At 41.9% G+C, this 20598-nt stretch overlaps 2 protein-coding genes across 3 annotated transcripts in view; one reads left to right on the top strand and one right to left on the bottom strand.

Annotated features, from left to right (window-relative positions):
* Positions 1–15906: 15906 nt before the first annotated feature.
* On the bottom strand, positions 15907–19367 carry LOC100753513 (centrin-2-like). Its single transcript, XM_035451199.1, has 2 exons — positions 19270–19367; positions 15907–16871 (listed from the first exon to the last, which is right to left on the bottom strand). The coding sequence occupies exon 2, from the start codon at positions 16780–16782 to the stop codon at positions 16291–16293; it is 492 nt and encodes a 163-aa protein (XP_035307090.1). The 5' UTR covers positions 16783–16871; positions 19270–19367; the 3' UTR covers positions 15907–16290.
* The window catches only part of Csde1 (cold shock domain containing E1), a 36397-nt gene continuing 35108 nt past the window's right edge, over positions 19310–20598 (top strand). For both annotated transcript variants that reach the window (XM_035451198.1, XM_027393823.2), the window contains exon 1: positions 19310–19465. The gene's annotated coding sequence lies outside the window, so the exon portion shown is untranslated. The remainder of the gene's footprint in view (positions 19466–20598) is intronic.

Here is a 20598-nt window from a genome sequence, read left to right as displayed (position 1 = left end):
TGGTACTAGCTCTTGTAGACCAGGCTGGTCTCGAACTCACAGAGATCGGCCTGCCTCTGCCTCCCGAGTGCTGGGATTAAAGGCGTGCGCCACCAACGCCCGGCCCCCTCCAGTACATTTCGTAAGCACCAAGTTAAGATGCCTTAAGTGCCAAATACTGTGTGGAGCTCATGGATTTTGATTGGCAACATCTGTTCTTATTAACGGCAAGAGAAACACCATAGCCTGTGTATTGGAAAATACCATGAACTCAGTTTAGTAGAGTCAACCAATAGGAATGTGTGGTTGCATGTTTCCTAGAATGCTGTGCATACTTATGGTCCTCGCTATGGAGGGAAAGAGGTGCATTTCTTTACAGGGTGCCATCTTTCCATGGTGGCTTTTGTTTTTCATGCTGTTTTCTTGTCATAATTTACTGCTGTGTCAGATGTCATGCCCATGTGGAAGGCAGGGAAAAAGCCTGCCTTGCAGATACATGGGAAAAGCAAAGGTTTCCACAAATTCTAAATGGAGTGCTCTCCATATTTGCCTCACATACTAAATAGACATGTCTAATTGCAAAGATGCCAAATAAAATCAGTATTCTCTTAGCAAAGAGAAATGATACTGAGAAAATAGCAATGCCTGACTTTTACATTAAGCCATTTTACCTTTACTTTTTAGCAAGTTTAAATTATTTGCTATAGAGATGCTTATGTTGCGTCACCAAGAAAGTGGGATGTTGTGGACACCTCTTATTTCTTTACTAACTGCCCAGTGTCCTACCCAGGTAAGGTTTCCCTTGCCTGATGTGTCAGAGCCTTCCTCTTTCCTAAGGAAATTGGAAGTACCAGATGTGTTCTAGCCTCTTTTGAAGCTAGGGAAGATAAGCTGCCTTGAATTTAGAATGCTAGCAATCAGCTCTGTAAGCTTCTGTGTCTGCAGTGGAGACCACGATCTTCACAGCAAACATCCTCTAAAAGCATCAGACACAGACCTCTAATTCTCATTTCTTGGCTGCCCAAGAGATCTTGAGAAATACTTTTTTTTTTTGGGGGGGGGGTTCAAGAGAGGGTTTCTCTGTGTCTTTGGAGGCTGTCCTGGAATTAGCTCTTGTAGACCAGGCTGGCCTCGAATTCACAGAGATCCACCTGCCTCTGCCTCCCAAGTGCTGGGATTAAAGGCATGCACCACCACTGCCTGGCTTGAAAAATACTTTTAATAAAGTCATTAATTAAAACTAGCCTCAATTAGCCAAGTGATGGTGGTGCACGCCTTTATTCCCAGCACTTGGGAGGCGGAGGCAGGCCAATATTTGTGAGTTCAAGGTCAGCCTGGTCTACATATCAAGTAAATAGTCAGGGCTACATAGTGAGACGCTGTCTCAAATAAAACCAAAACATGATATAATTTTTAAGCAAATACTTTTTCACCTGTTTTTTGTTGTTGTTGTTGTTGTTGTTCCTACTTCTCCCTACTCCTTCCCTGCTTTTTTTTTTTTTTAATAGCTTTAATCATGGGTAAAAAAGACTCAAATAAGGGGCTGGAGAGATGGCTCAGAGGTTAAGAGCACCCACTGCTCTTCCAGAGGTCCTGAGTTCAATTCCCAGCAACAGATGGCTCACAACCATCTGTTATGAGATCTGGTGCCCTCTTCTGGTGTGTAGATATATATGGAGGCAGAATGTTGTATATGTAATAAATAAAATCTTAAAAATAAAGTCAAATATATGTATAACTCTGAGGTAATCTATTCTTCAGTTCTGTTCCTTTATGAACTTTATAGAAATGGCATCATACAGCCAGGCGTTGGTGGTGTATGCCTTTAATCTCAGCACTTGGGAGGCAGAGGCAGGTGGATCTCTGTGAGTTCGAGACCAGCCAGGTCTACAAGAGCTAATTCTAGGACAGGCTCCAAAGTAATATAGAGAAACCCTGTCTCGAAAAACAAAAAAGAAAAAAAAAAGAAAAGAAAGAAAAAAGAAATGGCATCATATATAGTCTAGAGATTGGAATTTTCTTCACTTAGTGTATTGATAAGATTCATCTTATTGTAGACAGTTGTCATTTTTTCCAATGGTATGTTTCATTATGTGACTATAAAATGTTGTGAAAAAATACTATATAAGAAGTTGGAGCTTAGTGGTAAACATGTGCCTAGCATGTATAAAGCCCTGAGTTCAACCCAACATACACATGAACACACACAGGAAGGGAGAGAGATATGCTATAATAAAGTCATTTTTTTTTGGCTGGGTGATATTGGTGTACACCTTTATTCCCAGCACTTGGGGGGCAGAGACTAGCAGATCTCTGAGTTCGAGGCCAACCTGATCTACAGAGGGAGTTCAGGACTGCCAGGACTGTTACATAGTGAAACCCTGTTTTGAAAAACCAAAAATAAATAAAGTACATTTTTGTAAGTTATCTACTGTTGTCTTCTTAATTCTCTACCTCATATTAACCACATCTATTATTTCATATTTCTATTATTTCATTAAGATGCCTCATAATGGGCTTTCAGGGTGAATTAAGGAGTATTAGTCACTAACTCAGTGAAAAGCAGACCAGTGGTTTCACTTTTTGTCACTCTCCAAGCATGTTGAAAAGGAAACAGAACCTTCAGGGTTCAGCTAATCCAGCTGTGCCCAGCATTTCTTCTAGCTTTTGTTGTTTGACCTACATGGGAAGTCTACTCCAAAGGACTGATTCTACTCAGCCAAGCAGTGGTGGCACATGCCCTTAATCCCAGCACTTGGGAGGCAGAGGCAGGTGGATCTCTGTGAGTTCGAGGCCAGCCTGATTTACAGAGCGAATTCCAGGACAGGATCCAAAGCCACAGAGAGAAACCCTGTCTTGAAAAAAAAAAAGGGGGGGGGCTGGAGAGATGGCTCAGAGGTTAAAAGCACCCACTGCTCTTCTAGAGGACCTGAGTTCAATTCCCAGCAACCACATGGTGGCTCGCAACCATCCGTTATGAGATCTGGTGCCCTCTTCTGGTGTGCAGATATACATGGAAGCAGTATGTTGTATACATTAATAAATAAAATCTTACATAATAAATAAATAAATTATTTACATAATAAATAAAATCTTCAAAAAAAACAAAAAAGGAAAGAGAAAGGAAGAAGTGATTCTGCTCAAGGCTAATTACTGAACTAATGAGTTTTTTGTAGATACAGAGCATGGGCAACTTACTGCCATTGCACCAAGGACAGCCTCTCATCCTGGCCCAGGCGAATGTTAACTGCTTGTATATCCTCAGGGAGAGGAGAAGCCTGAGTTGTGCCATGGTCATCCTTGCATGCCTGGAGGACAAGATTCTTCAACACTTCACCTCTTTCCTCTAGCTCTTCCCTTCTTTTCACTCTTCAGAGATGTTCCTTGAACCTTGGAAAGGGTGGTATAGGTTATGGTTATTTTCTGAGCATGAGGCCATTATGTCTCACAACAGACCATATTCCCAGCAATCTGACTGGTTGTGAATCTGAAATCACTGTCACAGTAAACATTTTCTTGCTACATGGGCAGCTTGTCTAACTGCCTTCTGAGTATTGATGTTTAATATGCACAGATTAATGCTGCTCTCAGTCTCGAGCATCGGAACATTGTTTTGATTAGATTTTTGTTAACTTGACACAAGCTGGTTTCTCCAGGAAGAACATCACCTCGTACTCAATTAGCCTGTAGGCAAGCATGTGTGGCATTTTCTAGATTAAGACTGGAGTGAGAGAAAAAAAAAAAAAAGACTGGAGTGAGAGCCCAGCCATTGTGTAGGCAGTGCCATCCCTGGGCAGGTAGATAGTCCTTGGAGGTATAAAAAGGACTGAAGCACACCTTTAATCTCAGCACTCGGGAGGCAGAAGGAGATGGATCTCTGTGAGTTCAAGGCCAGCCTGGTCTACAAAGACCAGGACAACCAGAGCTGTTACACAGAGAAACTCTGTCTGGGGGTGGGGCATGAGGAGGACACAACTGAATGTGAGCCTGGGGAACAAGTCAATAAATAGCATTCCTCTGTGGTCTCTATTTAGTTGATACCATGACTCCCCTTCGTGATAGATTATCCAAGTTGCTTTTGATCATGGTGTTTTATCACAATAGAAACAAGCTACTTTTTGCATGGGAATCATTTAATGCAGAGACTCGTAACTGATTGGAGTGGCAAGAATAAATGACTGTGAAGTGCTCAGCCCAAATGTGACATTGATCCCACCTCCTTCAAGGTTCAGGGAATATTACATAAGGGGGGGGGAGGATGTAAGTGACAAAGATAGAGAATGGTGCTGTGAACTGGTGTCTTCCAGAAATGATATTGACTGAACTCACAACTTGGCTATCTACATAAGACCTGCTTAGAATCAAACCAGCTAACATTTCAACATGGATGAGAGGGTTTTATGAGGAAACCCCTAGCTGTAGAGCTAGTAGAAGTTGGTGGCTGTGAAAGGAGGTGACATTATTTTTCTTCCCGGGCTTTTAGGCTATCCATGTTCCTATGAATGACCTCACACCCATACCCACATAGGCAGAATGAATTAGGCTTAGCATGTTATTTAAAAAAACAAAAACAAAAAAAGACATGAAAACAGGATGTCAGTGGGCAGGGAGGTGAGGTTTCGGGTGAGTGAGAGGGAGGAGTTGGCTGTGGATATGATCAAGACATATAAACATGTATGAAATTGTCAATTTCAAATATTTTAAAAATAAATGAAATCTGCTTTTCTAAGGTCAATAGTACCGGATAAGTCCACCATAATCCAGTATAAATCAAGCTTCTTTACAAAGACACAAATAAGGTCCCAGTCTAAGGTTCTGAATGGGTATTTAATTCAGCACAGGGGTGAGGGTGGAGGACAGTATGGTATTACCCACCATCAATCTTCAGTTACCAAGGTAAAAATAGTAATTTTATGATAGAAAATCCCAACAGATCCCAAAAGACTTAGGCAATACATTTAATACCTTCTACTCCAGGTATAGTGTAATGAGGACATCTGTAGTATTTCTCCAGATGTCATCATAAACCACTTAATGAGAGGAAGATGGTCTTCTGAGACAGTTTAGTGGCTTAGTTATTGTGCAAACACCATATAGTGTATTTACACAAACCTAGGTGGTATAGGTCAATAGTTATGTAACAGAACTTATCTTTGGCCCTACTCCCATACCACAGAAATGAAATTGTATCTTAGCAGTGACAATTTCTGCTTGACTTTGCTTTTTTATTCTTTTTGAACAGAGACTTACCATATAGCCCTGGCTGACCTGAAACTCTATGTGGACCAGGCCATCCTTCAATTCATACAGATCTGCCTGCCTCTGCCTCCTTGGTATTGGATTAAAGGCAAGTGCTACCATGCCTGAACTATTTTTCTTTTTGAGACAATATCTCACTTTGTATCTCAGGCTGGCCTTGAATTCATGCTTTTCCTGCCTCAGCCTATAATACTGGGATTATTAGGTATGTACTCCCAGTAACAATGGAGACTGGAAGGAGGCCCCAGTCACTAACCTAGATTAATTCCATTTTATGATACTATTAGCTGCATTTTATTTCTGAAACTATGTTGTTTCTGAGCCCTCATGTATTCTTCCTCTTTGACAGTTACCTTGGGCCCCAGAAACTATAGGCTTGATTAACAAACACCTTAAAAACAAAGGACTGGAGGCTGGAGAGATGGCTCAGTGGTTAAGAGCACTGGTTGTTCTTCCAGAGGTCCTGAGTTCAATTCCCAGCAACCATATGGTGGCTCACAACCATCTGAAATGAGATCTGGTGCCCTCTTCTGGCCTGGATACATGCAGACAGAACACTGTATACATAATAAATAAATAAATCTTAAAAAAAAAAAAAAAAAAAAGGACTGAAAGCAGTAGAGACTTTCTTGGCACCAACATAGTTCTGCATCCCTGATTCCACGGCCAACATAGTTCTGCAATTGTGAATGAGACCAAGGCCAGCTGGTCTAGTCTAACACGGAAACCCCGATCCTTGCTTTTGGTTCTCTTCTCTGTAGAGCTCTGAAATGATTGCAAGAGCTTTGAAGATAGATCTGAATCAGGCAAGCACAGACATCAGAGGAACCACACTTGGTTGTAAATTATGCACACACCCCTCTTAGAAGAGACTCTACTGGTGGGGGGAATGGGAGGACAGGAAGGAGAGGGAACTGGGATTGGTATGTAAAATAAAATTGTTTTTAATTTCAATAAAAATTAATTTAAAAAAAGAAGAGACTCTACTGTTGTCTCTTTGCTAGACGAGCCTAAAAATAAAATATCTTTTTTTTTAAATCTCAAGTATTCTTTAAAAAAAAAAAAAAGAAACACACAAAGTTGAACTGGAGAGATGGCTCAGTGGTTAAGACACCTGCTTCTGGTGCAGAGGACTCAAGTTCAGTTCCCAGTCCCTACACAGTGGCTAACAACTGTTTGTAACTCCAGCTACAGAGAATCTAATACCTAATTATAGTCTCCTCAGACATCAGGCACACACATGTTGTACAACATATATGAAGGCAAAGATACACATATCAAAATTGTATTTAAAAAAAATGAAGACAGTAGTGCCCAGTTTTTATCCTGCTTTTATTTATCCTAGGGGCCCAAGTGGAAAATCAACATTTTTCAGCAAAACCACTTTCCGTTATTTGAGTGTGCTGTGAATAAAGCTTCTTTACTGCTTTTACCAATGCACTTCTCTCTTTTAAAAAGAATCTTTTGGCTGGGTGAGGTCTACAGAGGGAGTTCCAAGACAGCCTGCAAAACAATGCAGAGAAACCCTGTCACAAAAAAAGAAAAAAATCTTTTGTTGTGGCATATTTTGATTGCACTGTGACACTTTCTGAAACTAACAATAAAGTCTAACCTTGGATCAGGGGGCAGAGTTAGTGACTGGCTGACCAGAATTAGCCATAGAGGTTTTGGAGGACCCAGAATACATCTAGAAAAACAGGAAGTAGTAAAGAGGGGCTTAGGAAGATTCGTGGGCCCTTTTGAATGGAGGAAGGAGAGAGAGGGGATGTCACTGGTCACTTCACAGCTTCTTTGATCAATCAGAACTTTGGACTCATCAAGATAGAATTGATAATGGAGTATTTTCTCCAAATATGCCAAATACAAATAGACTGGACATTGTAAATGTAATTCTTACCTGATAATTTTTCTTATTGTTGATAGTTTTACTATGTTACAGTTAAAACCTTCCCTGTTTATTTAGACAAAATTGGGGAAATGCTGTGGAATAGTCTTTTTGTACACCATAAGATGTGTCATTCATATTGGTTTAATAAAAGCTGAACAGCCAATAGCTAGGCAGGATTTTTCAGGTCAGAGAGAACACTGGGAAGAAGGTAGAGTCACACAGAGAAGGAGCAAGACATGCAGGAGAACAGTAAATGCCACAAGTCACATGGCAATACATAGATGAGTAAAAATGGGTTAATTTAAGTTATAAGAGCTAGTGGGACAAGCCTAAACTATCAACTGAGCTTTCATAATTAATAAGTCTCCATGCAGTTATTTGAGAGCTGGCTGGTGGGACAGAAAAATCCGACTATAGGGCATGGTGGCTGCATAGTGAGACCCTGTCTCAAAAGAAAATTATGTTTTGAGTGTATGTGTACATGTGTGGGAGGGCAGCAGGCACCGTTTGTCATAGTGCACAAGTGGAGGTCAGAGGACAGCCTCAGGTGTCAGCACTTGTTTTCCACCTTGTTAGCAGCAAGGTTCCTATTCCCGCCTGTATGCATCAGGCTAGCTGGCTCCTGAGCTTCCAAGGTCTCTCCTCTTTCTTCCTCCCAGCTCACCACAGAAGAGCTGGGATTAAAGTTGTGTTGATACCTCATCTGTCATTTTTTATGTGGGTTCTGGGGATTCAAAATCAGGTCCTCAAACTTGTGTGACAAGCACTTTACCCACTGCTTGCTCTCTTGAAGTGGCTTTCTGGGACTAGCGTGAGAGACCAGTTGGAGGGACTCCTAGGAGCTGGGGCTTTTGCCCTAACTGTGGTAACAACTCATTGTAGCTTCTCAATACAGTTGAGGGACGGAAAAAAAAAAAAACAAATATGAAGCTGCTGTCCATGCAACAGGGCATACTAGCTTTGTATAAATAGCAGCATGCTAATGTTCAAAACCACAGATTACTACATGAACTGGTAACAATATCATTTATTTTCATTATCAGGACCAGCACTGCAGGTTTATCTTCACCAGCATCACCAGAAAGACATGACCCTGGGACATCACTAGGCTCCGTTATAACACAACCACCTTCCTATGGGTGGCCTAACACAAGTCATTATGTGGTATAGAATAACCATTTATAATCTCTATCTCATCAAGAGAAAATATCAGACAAACCGAAATTGAGGTACATTGACAATGATGACTGGCATTCTTCCAAAGAACTGAGAAACAGTCCTAGAGAGATCATTCAGCTGTTCAGAGCGCAGACTGCTTTTGCAGAGGAATCAAGTGTGATTCTATCCAGCAGCTCACAATTAATTGTAATTCCAGTTCCAAGGGATCAGACACCTCTGGCTGCCATGAGCACCCACATGCATGTGCAGTATACATGTAAAGACATTCATACACACACATGCCTAGAAATAAAATACATCTAAAAAGTTAAGACAAAGACAAAAATGGAAGAGACTGAAGAAATACCCTAGACTGAGGACTGTGGATGAGGCAATGTATAATCCTAAATTTGATCCTGAGAAAGAAAATGGGCATTAACGAAAAGGCTGGTGAAACCCAGACTGGTTTTGTAGTTGATTTATATTATGTCAAGGTTAATTGCCCAACTCCAAAAAACATTCCTTTGTTATGTGAAGGTAGGAAAAGCTGGTTGAAGTGTTCCTGGGAGTTTTCTGTTCCCATAACTGAGTCCTCTGGTGGTTTAAAATTACCTCAAAACAAATACATTCCTGATTTCTGACAAGGCTTTGTGTGTTTGCAGTGTTTTCTTGCCTATATTGTTTGGCTTTCTTTTTTGGTTTTTCTTTTTCTTTTTCTTTTTTTTTTCCCCGAGACAGGGTTTCTTTGTGGCTTTGGAGGCTGTCCTGGAACTAGCTCTGGAGACCAGGCTGGTCTCGAACTCACAGAGATCTGCCTGCCTCTGCCTCTGCCTCCCAAGTGCTGGGATTAAATGCGAGTACCACCACCACTGCCTGGCTCTTTGTGGAGTTTTTTAAGGATGTTGACATTAGTTTTAACAACATTTGATTTGTTTACATAGAAGCAACATTTTTTACCCAATATCAAGCAAGTCCCCCATGTTCAGCAGTTCTTAGGTCTAGTGTTCTTTGGTTTTGGAGCACAACTCCAGCAAGAGAACTCATTGTCTCTGGAGTTACTCAAGGCTCTCAGGTGTAGATGTCATGGCCTGATCAAGTCTGTATCTGAAGTCTCTAGCCAGAGATGTTTCTGGACGATGATATGTCTGGACGATGGCAGTTGTTGCAGCCCCAGAAGATCCAAGGGAGATGACGTCTTATTCCTAGTAGTAAAGGAAGGAGTATCTCTTGTCCTTTGGTTAACAGCAGTGTTGACTCTTCCTCCTCATAAAGATAGTCCTGTAGAATAATCACAACAGAGGTACAAAACCCTGGCGGGGCGGGGTAGGGGGAATGTGTCTATGTAGGAGGTTATTTCTGGTGTCACACAAACACACACATAAAATAAGTCTTTCTCTGTATTGCCAGCTCCCAAATAACACAGAGACTTCTTATTAGTTCTGGAAGCTCGGCCTTTAGTTTAGGCTTGTCTCAGCTAGCTCTTATAACTTAAATTAACGCATTTATTTTAATCTACATTCTGTTGCATGGCGCATTACCTCATCTCTCCATACTGCTCATGCTGCTTCCTTCCAGTCTAGCTGGTGACTCTGCCTTCTTTTCCCCAGAGTTCTCTCTCTGCTCTGAAGTCCAACCTATGCCCTCCTGCCTAGCTATTGGTCATTCAGCTTTTAGTACCCCAATCACAGCAATACATTTTCACAGTGTACAACTATCCCCCCCCCAATGCATGTGCATGGAGAGTGGTGGCTTAAAACTGCATGTAACTCCAGTTCCAGTGGATCCAGTGTGCACCTGAAAACAAGTGGTTTACATAAACTCATATGGGCACATACATACAAAAGTAGACAAATACATCCTTTAAAAAAAAAAGTAAGAAAGGAGCTGGGCGTTGGTGGTGGCACACACCTTTAATCCCATCACTCAGGAGGCAGAGGCAGGCAGATCTTTGTGAGTTTGAAGCCAGCCTGGTCTACAAAGCTACACAGAGAAACGTTGTCTTGAAAAACAAACCAACAAACAAAAAGTAACAAAGAAAGGGCTGGAGAGATGGTTCCATGGTTTAGAGCATTTACAGTTCTTCCAGACAACCCAGGTCCAGTTCCCAGCAACCACATGGTGGCACACAACTATCTGTAACTCCAGTTTCAGAAAACCTGATGCTGGCTGGGCACGTGTCTTTAACCCCAACATTCAGGAGGCAGAGGCAGGTGGATCTGGGCAAGGAGGAGTTCGAGGCCAGACTGGTTTACAGAGCTAGTTCTAGGAGAGCCATGGCTACACAACAAAGCCTGATCTCAACTCCCACCACCCACCCCCCAAAAAAGATCTGATACCTTTTTCTGATTCCTACAGGCATCAGGCACACTAGTGCTTCACATATACAGGCAAGCACAACACTCATACAATAAATTCCAGCCAGGTGAGGTAGCACACACCTGTGAGTCAGGCACTCAGGAGGTGATAAAAGAAGATTGGGAGTTGGAGGCCAAGCTGGGCTACAAAGCAAAACAAAACCAAAATAATTCAAATACAGTATTCAGTCAAAATGGCAACATATTTTCTTTCTTCTTCTTTTTTTTTTTTTTTTTTTTGAGACAGGAGTTCTCTGTTCTGGCCTCGAACTAACAGAGATCCACATGCCTCTGCCTCCTGAGTGCTGGAACTAAAGGCATGTGCTGCCACCACCACCACTGGGTAAAAACTGGCAACATACTTATTGATCATCCATAAATAATTCTCACAATCAATACAGCCTTAGATTCAGTAAAACAATTTAATTCACTCTGCTAATATTTATTATTTACTATATATGAAAGTCACTGGTGTAAATGATCTTTAATGATATAGTGATGAACCACACAGAAAGCTGAGCTTCTTGCTATAGTTCATGAAGATGAGCAATAAACAAATTCATAAATACATTAGTTTTGGGTAGCGAAACATTCATTGAAGACAATAAATAAATAATGCTGTGGAGAGTGGTTGTTGTAAACATCGAGCCAGTGGCAGCTGAGCTGAATCCTAAATGATGAGAACAGGCCAGATAAATGATGATGTGGGGAAGCTTCCCAGGCCAGGCAACAGCAAATTCATGACTTTTGAAGCAGGAATATACTTGCAGTGTTGGAAGGGCCAAAATGGTAAGAGAAAAAAATCACAGTGAACAAGGGGCTTAGAGAGTTAGATGGGTTACAGATCATGTAGACCAGATAGGCCATAGCAAAAGTATTTATAATACTTTATTATAAATACAGCTGATTTTTGTTAGGATCTAAGATGAGCTCCATTAAAAATATATTAGAGCTGACTGTGAGGGTACAAGCCTTTAATCCCAGTACTCTGGAGGCAGAGGCAGGAGGATCTCTGAATTTGAGGACAGCCTGGATTATATGGTGAGTTTCAGACATCCAGGACTATTCAGAGAGAGCCTGTCTCTAAAGAAAAAGAAAAGTGTATGTGTGTGTGTGTGTGTGTGTTTGTGTGGGTGTGTGCGCGCGCGCGCGCACGCATATACACAACATATATATTATATTACCCTATTAACATACAACAAAATATTTATAAATATATTTAATAGATATATAGTATTAATATTTAAAAATTTTAAATATATTTATAATAAATGTATTATATGATAAAATAATATATAATAAATAAAATATATAGTATATTGTAGTGGGTATTTGCTCTGCCCATGACCTTGGGCTATCTGGCCTGATAGAGGCAGTGCCTCTTGCCTGCCCATGAGACCTCTTAAGAGGAAAGGGAGAGGGGCTCATACTCTCTTGGGTGGTGAAGACCAGGTCAGGTGGCATAAAGCAGGGGTGATCACTCCCCAGCTTTCCAAGAACTCCGCAACTGGATTTACCATATCCTGTATTTGTGAGTGTATATTTTCCTTTTTCATCTTAATAAATCCTTGTTACCCCTTAAACAGACACACATGGATTTCTCACTACAGTATATAGAATGTTATATTATAAATATATGAACACTTTATTATTATATTACATTATATACCAATATATACATTGGATCTTCAGAAATCTGGCTCCGCAGTTAAGAGCACTCACTCCCTGCTCTTCTAGAGAACCCAAGTTCAGTACTTGCTCCTTCAGTACCTGCACCTGCTTCGGTTGACTCACAATTGCTTGTAACTGTGGCTCCAGAAGATTCAACACTCGAGTCTGGGGCCCACAGCAGGAGCTCAGGTACACACACGGTACACACACACACACACACAGAGGAGAGGAACAGATAAATGTAAACGTGTTTGCCCCACCCTCTTATCAAGTTAATTGGCTCTCTGAGCTACAATCTCACAGTGACTACCTTAAGGTGTTAACAGTTCTGTGCATTCACACAGTCCTTTCTTTAAGCACAAAGCTGAGGTTTTGTGTTCTTTCCCTCACACTGTTACTTACATTATTATTATTTGGGGGGAGAGTTTGAGACAGGGTTTCTCTGTGGCTTTGGAGGCTGTCCTGGAACTTGCTCTTGTAGACCAGGCTGGCCTTGAACTCATAGATCCGTCTGCCTCTGCCTCCCGAGTACTATTAAAGGCGTGTGCCACCACTGCCTGGCTACATTATTATTTTTGTTCTTTACAGAAACTTGTTTTGTAGCCCTGGGTAGCTTTGTAGCTTAGGCTAGCCTTGAATGCCAGATCTTCCTGCATAGCTCCCCAAGTGTTAGCATTGCAGGTAGCTGTACCACACTTGGATAATATTTTCATATTAATGTCATTCTTTGTTCTTTTTTTTTTCCAAATAGTTTCTCTGTGTAGCTCTGGCCTTCCTGGAACTCACTATGTAGACCAGGCTGGCCTCAAACTCAAGAGATCTGCCTACCTCTGCCTCCCCAGTGCAGGAATTAAAGTCATGGGCCACCACTGTGCCCAGCTAGTGTCATTCTTATGTTATTATCAATATGACTTATAATTTTTTGGTTAAGGAATAAAAATATTTGGACGGTAGTGTTCTAGAAGAAAATTATAATTATTTACATCAATTTTCTTGTTGTTTTGTTTTGTCTCATGAGGTGGCCCTGGCTGGCTTGTAAACCAGGCTGACTTTGAATTCACAGAGAAATATACATGCCTCTGCCTCCTAAATGCTGGGATTAATGGCATACATGACCATACCCCGTTTTTTGTTTGTTTGTTTGTTTTATTTTGAAACAGAGTCTTTGTGGCTCAGCCTGGTTTCAAACCCAGTATGAAGCTGAGAATATCCTTGAAGTGTTGGTCTTCCTGCTTCAACCTCTCCAGTGGTAGGATGTGTACCCCCACCCTCAGTCTCAATTGGTTTAGGGGAAATTTTGCTCTAGTGTGTACCTCTTTTCCACAGTTTCACAAAAGAACTTCACTTTTTAACTTTCCCACATAAGAATGACATAATGTCAGAACAAAACAGTGTTTAAAATGTTGAGTAAAATTAAACTGAAGAAAAAAAAAAGGGCTCCCAACTGACTTAATTTTTCTCATTTGATGGAAAACTGACTAAAAAAACAAAACACCTGGTGAACCATTACTCAAGTAAACTTCTCTAGTCGGGCACGCCTTTAATCCCAGGTTTCAGGAGAAAGAGGCAGGTGGATCTCTGTGAGTTTGAGACCAGCTTGGTCTACAAGAGCTAGTTCCAGGTCAGCCTCCAAAGCTACAGAAAAACCCTGTCTCGAAAAAACCAAAAAAAAAAAAAAAAAAAAAAAAAAAGCCTTCTATAAGCCAGGTGTGATGGCATATACCTTTAATTACTGTACCAGAAGGCAAAAGTAGATAGATTTTGTGAGTTCCAGGACAGCCACTTCTACATAAAGAGACCCTGTCTCAAAACAAACAAACAAACAAACAAAAAAACTATCTGCAGGGGCTGAAGAAATGGCTCAGCAGTTCAAAGCACTTGCTAGACTCAAGTTTCAGGGGTTCTGATTCCCTCTCTAGCCCTTTTTGGGCAGCGTGCATGCACTCAGTGTATTTGACTCTTACAAAGCTAATTACTTTTGATTTTTCGATTCCAGAGCTAAGGTGCTTATTGATAATTGCAGGGACAAGAAAGCATATGGCTGGGCCTGGAGAGATGGCTCAGAGGTTAAGAGCACTGGCTGCTCTTCCAGAGGTCCTGAGTTCAATTCTCAGCAACCATATGGTGGCTCACAACCATCCGTTATGAGATCTGGTGCCCTCTTCTGGTGTGCAGATATACATGGAAGCAGAATGTTGTATACATGATAAATAAAATCTAAAAAAAAAAAAAAAAAAAAAAAAAAAAAAAAAAAAAAAAAAAAAGCATATGGCCATAACCAGTTTCCTTGTCTAAGTTTGAGAACATAATAATTCTGATAAATGAGCAAAAGTAATTAATCCATTTTTTTCCTTTGAGTTGTTCCTTACATAGGCTACATATTTCCCCCAAACCCATGACTACTCCATTGTATAAAGGATTTTCCAAGTTTCCTCTTGAATTTATATTGTTTAAAAAATAATAAAAAGGGGCTGGAGAGATGGCTTGGAGGTAAGAGCACCGACTGCTCTTCCAAAGGTCCTGACAAGTCCCAGCAACCACATGGTGGCTCACAACCATCCATTATGAGATCTGGTACTCTCTTCTGATGGGCACATATACATGGAAGCAGAATGTTGTATGCATAATAAATAAAAAATCTTAAAAAAATAATAAAAAGATTGTTACTTTTTTTAGCTTTTGATTTCAAAATTCACCTTTAAAAAAGGCTAAGAAAGGTACTTCTACTTATGTCTTGTAATTGTAGAAACAACAAATCATTTAAATTTTCAAATCATATTACTCATTTTTTTTCTTGTTTGCTTGCTTTTTGGAGAGTGGGGGTGGAGGTTCAAGACAGGGTTTCTCTGTGGCTTTGGAAGCTGTCCTGGAACTAGCTCTTGTAGACCAGGCTGGTCTCAAACTCACTGAGATCCGCCTGCCTCTGCCTTAGAGCCGAGTGTTGGGATTAAAGGTTTAGAGGCTTTCGACACCACCTTTTGTTTTTAAGATAGCCTAGGTTGTCCTGGAACTTAAATGTAGCCCAGGCTGTCTTTAGGCCTACTGTAACCAGCCTGTCTGAGCCTCTCTAGAGTAGTACCACCATGATATGTGGCAAAGATACCCCACCACCACCCTCTGAGATAAGGTATTGTTCTGCAACTCACAATCCTCCTGTCTCAGAAGCTAAAACTTATACTTCTGGGTTTAGATTTACTTACACTTTGTGTTAAATACAAATTGATAAAAGGAATTGGGGCACACCCAGAATAAGGTTTAATGACCATTTAAGGGTTAAAGGGTTAAAGCCTGTAACTTTAGAAATCACATATTTATCTTATTTTTATCCAGATGATTATACTGATAGAACACAGTGACACTATTATGTTTAACATTTCCCTTTGCTGTGATATTTCTGAATGTGTGCTTCTAGACCTAATTCTACTTTTAGTCCAGTTTCATATGACCTTGCTTCTAGTACAAGAGACCAAGTTGGTTTGTTTTTTTTAAATTAAGAAAACTTTTATTTTTAAAACAAAACAAAGGCATTAACACATATCTAAACACCATAACAAGCATTCATTGGGTTTTATGTGAGGAAAAAACTGCACTCTGGTGTCAACTAAAAACTAGAACAATTTTATTCTAGTTTTTGTGTTTATTGTGACATGGCTACATGGACATCTAAGAAGCCATTGTGTGTTTGCAGCTATGTGAAAATGCATAAGCAATGTGAACTAATGGAAAGTGGAGTGGCTGCAGTCACACTTTCAGACTCTTTTCCCCACTATGTGCTCTTGTTCTGCACTGTTTAATTAGTCAGAAGGTAAATGTACAAAGAACTTAATATCAAAGAAACTTCCAAAAGTCAAAAAAAGATTCAAGGTCACGGCTAGTTAACTCAGAGGTTGGGGGAGGGGGGTTCTCAAAAGCTGTATTTCACAAAATGGCAGGCACTAAATCTAGTCACATGTGCTTGACGTAGAAAAAGAAGCACTGATCTTAATAGATACTAGACTTCTTCATGATGCGCAGGAACTCTTGCTCATTGACCTCGCCATCTCCATCTCGATCAGCTTCATCAATCATTTCCTGCAGCTCTTCATCAGTCAAGTTCTCGCCTAACTCCTTGGCCACACACTTTAGATTTTTGAATGATATTTTCCCAGTTTCATCATCATCAAAGAGCTTGAAAGCTTTCAGAATTTCTTCTTTGGTGTCTTTCCCGGACATTTTCTGAGTCATCACTGTCAAAAAGTCACTGAAGTTCATTTTTCCTGTCCCTTCCTTATCAATTTCACTCATCATCTTCTTGGTTTCTTCTTTCTTAGGTTCAAAGCCCAGAGCCCTCATTGCAACCTTTAGTTCCTTGATGTCTATAGTTCCGGTTCCATCAGCATCAAAGAGATCAAAAGCTTCCCGGATTTCCTGTTTCTGTTCTTCAGTCAGTTCAGACTTAGGGCTTATTTTTCTTCTCTGGCCACTGGCTGCCATGTTTGTCTTCTTAAATCTCCCAAGTTGGTTCTTTTAACATTAGATGAGAATTCTTATACTCGATGTGTAGCCAAGGAAAGGAGAAATATCTGTATTTAAGAAATAAGCAAATAAAACAAAACAGCTATTTTGAAATGTTTAAATTCTATAGTTCTCTAGTAGGGCACTGGGTTTTATTTGTGTGTGTGTGTGTGTGTGTGTGTGTGTGTGTGTGTGTGTGTGTAAGAGAGAGAGAGAGAGAGAGAGAGAGAGAGAGAGAGAGAGAGAAAGAGAGAGAGAGAGTCTCATATACCCTTAGGATAGAGAGACACAGGTTCTCATATACCCTTAGGCTGGCTTGAAATTTATGTAGCCTTGAATTCTGATTTCCATCTCTGGAGTGCTGGAATTTCAAAGCATGCACCACCACACCAGCTCCCAATTTATAACATCTCCTCTGCTATCCAATGAACAACTGCCCAGCACTATTCATTGAAGCCTTTCAAAGCTGTCTAGTCCAAGCACCATCAGCAACCAGGGATGCAAAATGAGTGTCAGCAGTTAGTATCTATCACTATCTGGTACAGACTAATAATTATAATAGATTGAGTATCTGTGCTTAGGAAAGTGTAGCAAGACATCAAAGAGGGAACTGAAGTGGTGTTAATCTCAAGACAACTACCATAATTTAAGCCAAATTTGAAGCAAGCTTTAAATACTGGCCAGGTAAGCCAGGCGTTGGTGGCACACACCTGTAATCCCAGCGCTCAGAAGGCAGAGACAGGCTGATCTGAGTTTGAAACCAGTCCAGTCTACAAGAGCTAGTTCCAGGACAAGCCCCCATAAGCCACAGAGAAACCCTATCTCAAATAAATAAATAAATAAATAAATAAATAAATAAATAAATAAAAATAAACTGGCCAGGTAGATGGTCTCTGGCCAGATCCATCTCTGGTTCCCCAGAAAAATGGCCCCAGTTGTTTTGCAGCTGCTTAGGCATTTCCCATCAGGCCCACTCAGGGCAAGCATACATTCTGACATATTTCCTGCAAGTGAACCTCTGGCCCGTATGTGATCAAGCACATTCGGTGCAGTTCATGGATCAAACAAACTTGGGGGGGGGATGGGGGACGGGGGACGGGGACATGTGGCTTGTTCTCTCCCATAAACAACAGTCTCCAGCATTTCTCCAACAATCTGTCCTTGGGCAAGGGGTTTGCAGATCAGAGGCATTTAAATTAGTTAATTAAAACTAAAAATGTAACTTGCTCTCACTGTGGCATGGATAGATTTCGCCAACAGCAACAGAGCAGCAGAGAAAATTTCCAATACAAAAAGAATCACTGCTCATAACTGGAGGTAATCTATTCTAATACTGAACATCTTTCCTATATTGCACTTACACTTTTATACTTGCTTTGTGATTATTTAAGATTAGCTGAACGTTCTTTGAGAACAGGACCATATCAAATTTTCGTTTTCCTTTCAGTGTGAACCTAGGACCACCAAAGTACATCAATGCTTTTTCTTCTCGTTTTTTATTATTTTTATAGTAGAATCAGAGTAGGTTTATTAAGAAAAGCTAGGTTGAATAGAGCAAAGAGAGGAGTTAGCAACTCAGTCTCTTACTTTTCATTTTTATTATTATTTTTAGAAAGGGTCTCTCTACATAGCCCTAACTGTTCTTTTTTCTTTTCTTTTTTTTTTTTGTTTTTTGTTTTTTTTGTTTTTGAGACAGGGTTTCACTGTGCAGCCCTGACTGGCCTCCTTCAGAGATCTACCTGTTTACCCTGATTTCAGCCTTTTAAATATTTATTCAGACTGGCATACTACAAATATCTTCTGGTAACTGAAAAGGACAGATAAAGTGGCTTGGAGAGTTTTTTGCTTTTACTGATTTTACAGCCTTGCTCCGCCCCCACCCAACCCCCGTTTTCTTTCTTTCTTTGAAACAGGGTCTCTCTGTGTAGCTCTGGGTGTCCTGGCACTCACTCTGTAGACAGTAGACAGGCTAGCCTCGAACTCAGAGATCCGCCTGCCTCTGCCTCCTGAGGGCTGTGGGGATTGAAGGCGTGCGCCACCACTCACTCCCCGGTTAGCCTGGCTCATTTTTTTGTCTGCTGGAAGCATTGTAGTTTCTGGACGACAAATGGTCTCAGTTAAGGTTTTCCAACAACTACTTTGTTAAAAACTTGCTTCTAAACCAATGAAATCCATTCTAATGTAGGAGGCAGGGGAAAGAATGTCAGGTGACTAAAGAGAGACTGCGGTCTGAGGACTCCCGGGTTAGTGCTGAGCAAAGTGAAATCCTTTTTTCATGACATTCCCGGATATGCCCTCAGAACCGTTCCTTCTCAAGGTTTACTCTGGCCTTCCTGCCTGTGCGGGCTTCCGAAGACCAGAGACGCCTCCAGTCACTCGCCACTCCGCCCACAGGGTCCCGGCAGAGCCAGTAGACTCCGAGATTGCCTCTGGCAGCACTCGGGGGCTGACTATAAAAGCAGTTACCATCTTGCCAGGGGAGAAGCGCTGGTCGGTCGTTAGCGTCACTCAGCCCCTGCGCGCAAGCGTACTAAGCACGCCCCCCACCTTCCCGTGCACGCGCTCGGAGCCTGCAACTCTCGCGAGAGAAGCGAGATTTATTCCTACGTACCGGGCCGTGCTGCTTATGGCGGCGCTGGAGAGGGGGCGCTGAGCTGTTGGGGTGAGTACGACCTCGGTGTCCAGTGGGGGGGTAGCAAGAAGCCAGACTAAGGACAGGTGAGGAGACTCTGACTAATGAGTGAGACTTCTGAGTCAAGGTGGGCACTCTTGGAATTCCGGGTAGGGGAGCTCTCAGTGTGAGTTCCTACTTCAGGCTTCCTCATTCGTCCCCGGTTCAACCGTCCGGGCCTCATGGCAGGCCGCGGAAGCTTAGTGAGGAGTTGAGGCCCGGAGACGCGCGTGTTTGTGGTGGTGGTAGTGGTTGTGACTGAAGTGGGGGGAGGGAGCGAAAATGGAGTCTCCGGCCGCAGCCAAGATGGAGGCAGAGGGTGCGGGGCTCGGGCGCAGAGGCTGCCGGGAGCTGTAGTCTGTCCTCGTCCCCCTCTGCGGCTTGGCTGGGGGAAAGGAAACTACAAGTCCCGGCGGGAGGGGCGAGGGGGTGGTGGCGCGGTCCTTTGTGTGCAGCTGGAAGAGGCCGGGAAGAAGGGCCTACTTTTTTTTTTTTTTTAGGATCTTGTCTTTCTTGGCTGTCACTTGCTTTGGGGATATGACTACGACTACCAGAGCGCAGTGCGGCAGTGGCGCCTTCTTTGTGTGTGGGTCGAGACCCCGTCTCCTTCTAGGGGAAGTGCTTAGGGACACCTTTCCCCCCCAGCTATACCTGACCCTAGCGCTGCCGAATCGACGTCTTTACCCACAGTCACTTACGGCTGGGTCTCCACTCCTCTAACTTTGCCCCTTGACATTTGAAAAGGGAGCCGGGTCCCAGCCCAAGCACGTGTCTCCCACCCTTCTGTCTCGGGTAGGTGGCATGCGTTATGAGAGTTCCGTGATGCCCTCCCTACATGGTGCAAGCGCTGGCCTACATTGTGCAATGAATGGCTTGGCTTTGTCATGTATATAGTTTCAAAGCACTACTCGGAGACAAAAGGGGACAATTTTACCATCGAATGTTTCAGCAGCATGAAATCTTAGTGCTCCGGTTCTTTAGCTTTCAAGAGTTTCCCATAGAAACACCTGTGTGGCTGGTCTCTAACTTGACTCAGGTGAGCGGGGAGTACTCCGTAAAACAGGTTTCCCACTGCAGAAAACAATCTGAACATTATTAGGCCTACTTAGTTTCCTTATTTTGCA

The sequence above is a fragment of the Cricetulus griseus genome (genome assembly GCF_003668045.3).
Source record: "Cricetulus griseus strain 17A/GY chromosome 1 unlocalized genomic scaffold, alternate assembly CriGri-PICRH-1.0 chr1_0, whole genome shotgun sequence".
Lineage (NCBI taxonomy): Eukaryota > Metazoa > Chordata > Mammalia > Rodentia > Cricetidae > Cricetulus > Cricetulus griseus.
The sequence above is the reverse complement of the archived record's forward strand: the minus strand, read 5'-3'. Positions and strand labels throughout refer to the sequence as shown.

Bases quoted from the DNA above. Each gene is read 5' to 3' on its own strand.
- LOC100753513 (XM_035451199.1), bottom strand. From the start codon at position 16,782: ATGGCAGCCAGTGGCCAGAGAAGAAAAATAAGCCCTAAGTCTGAACTG.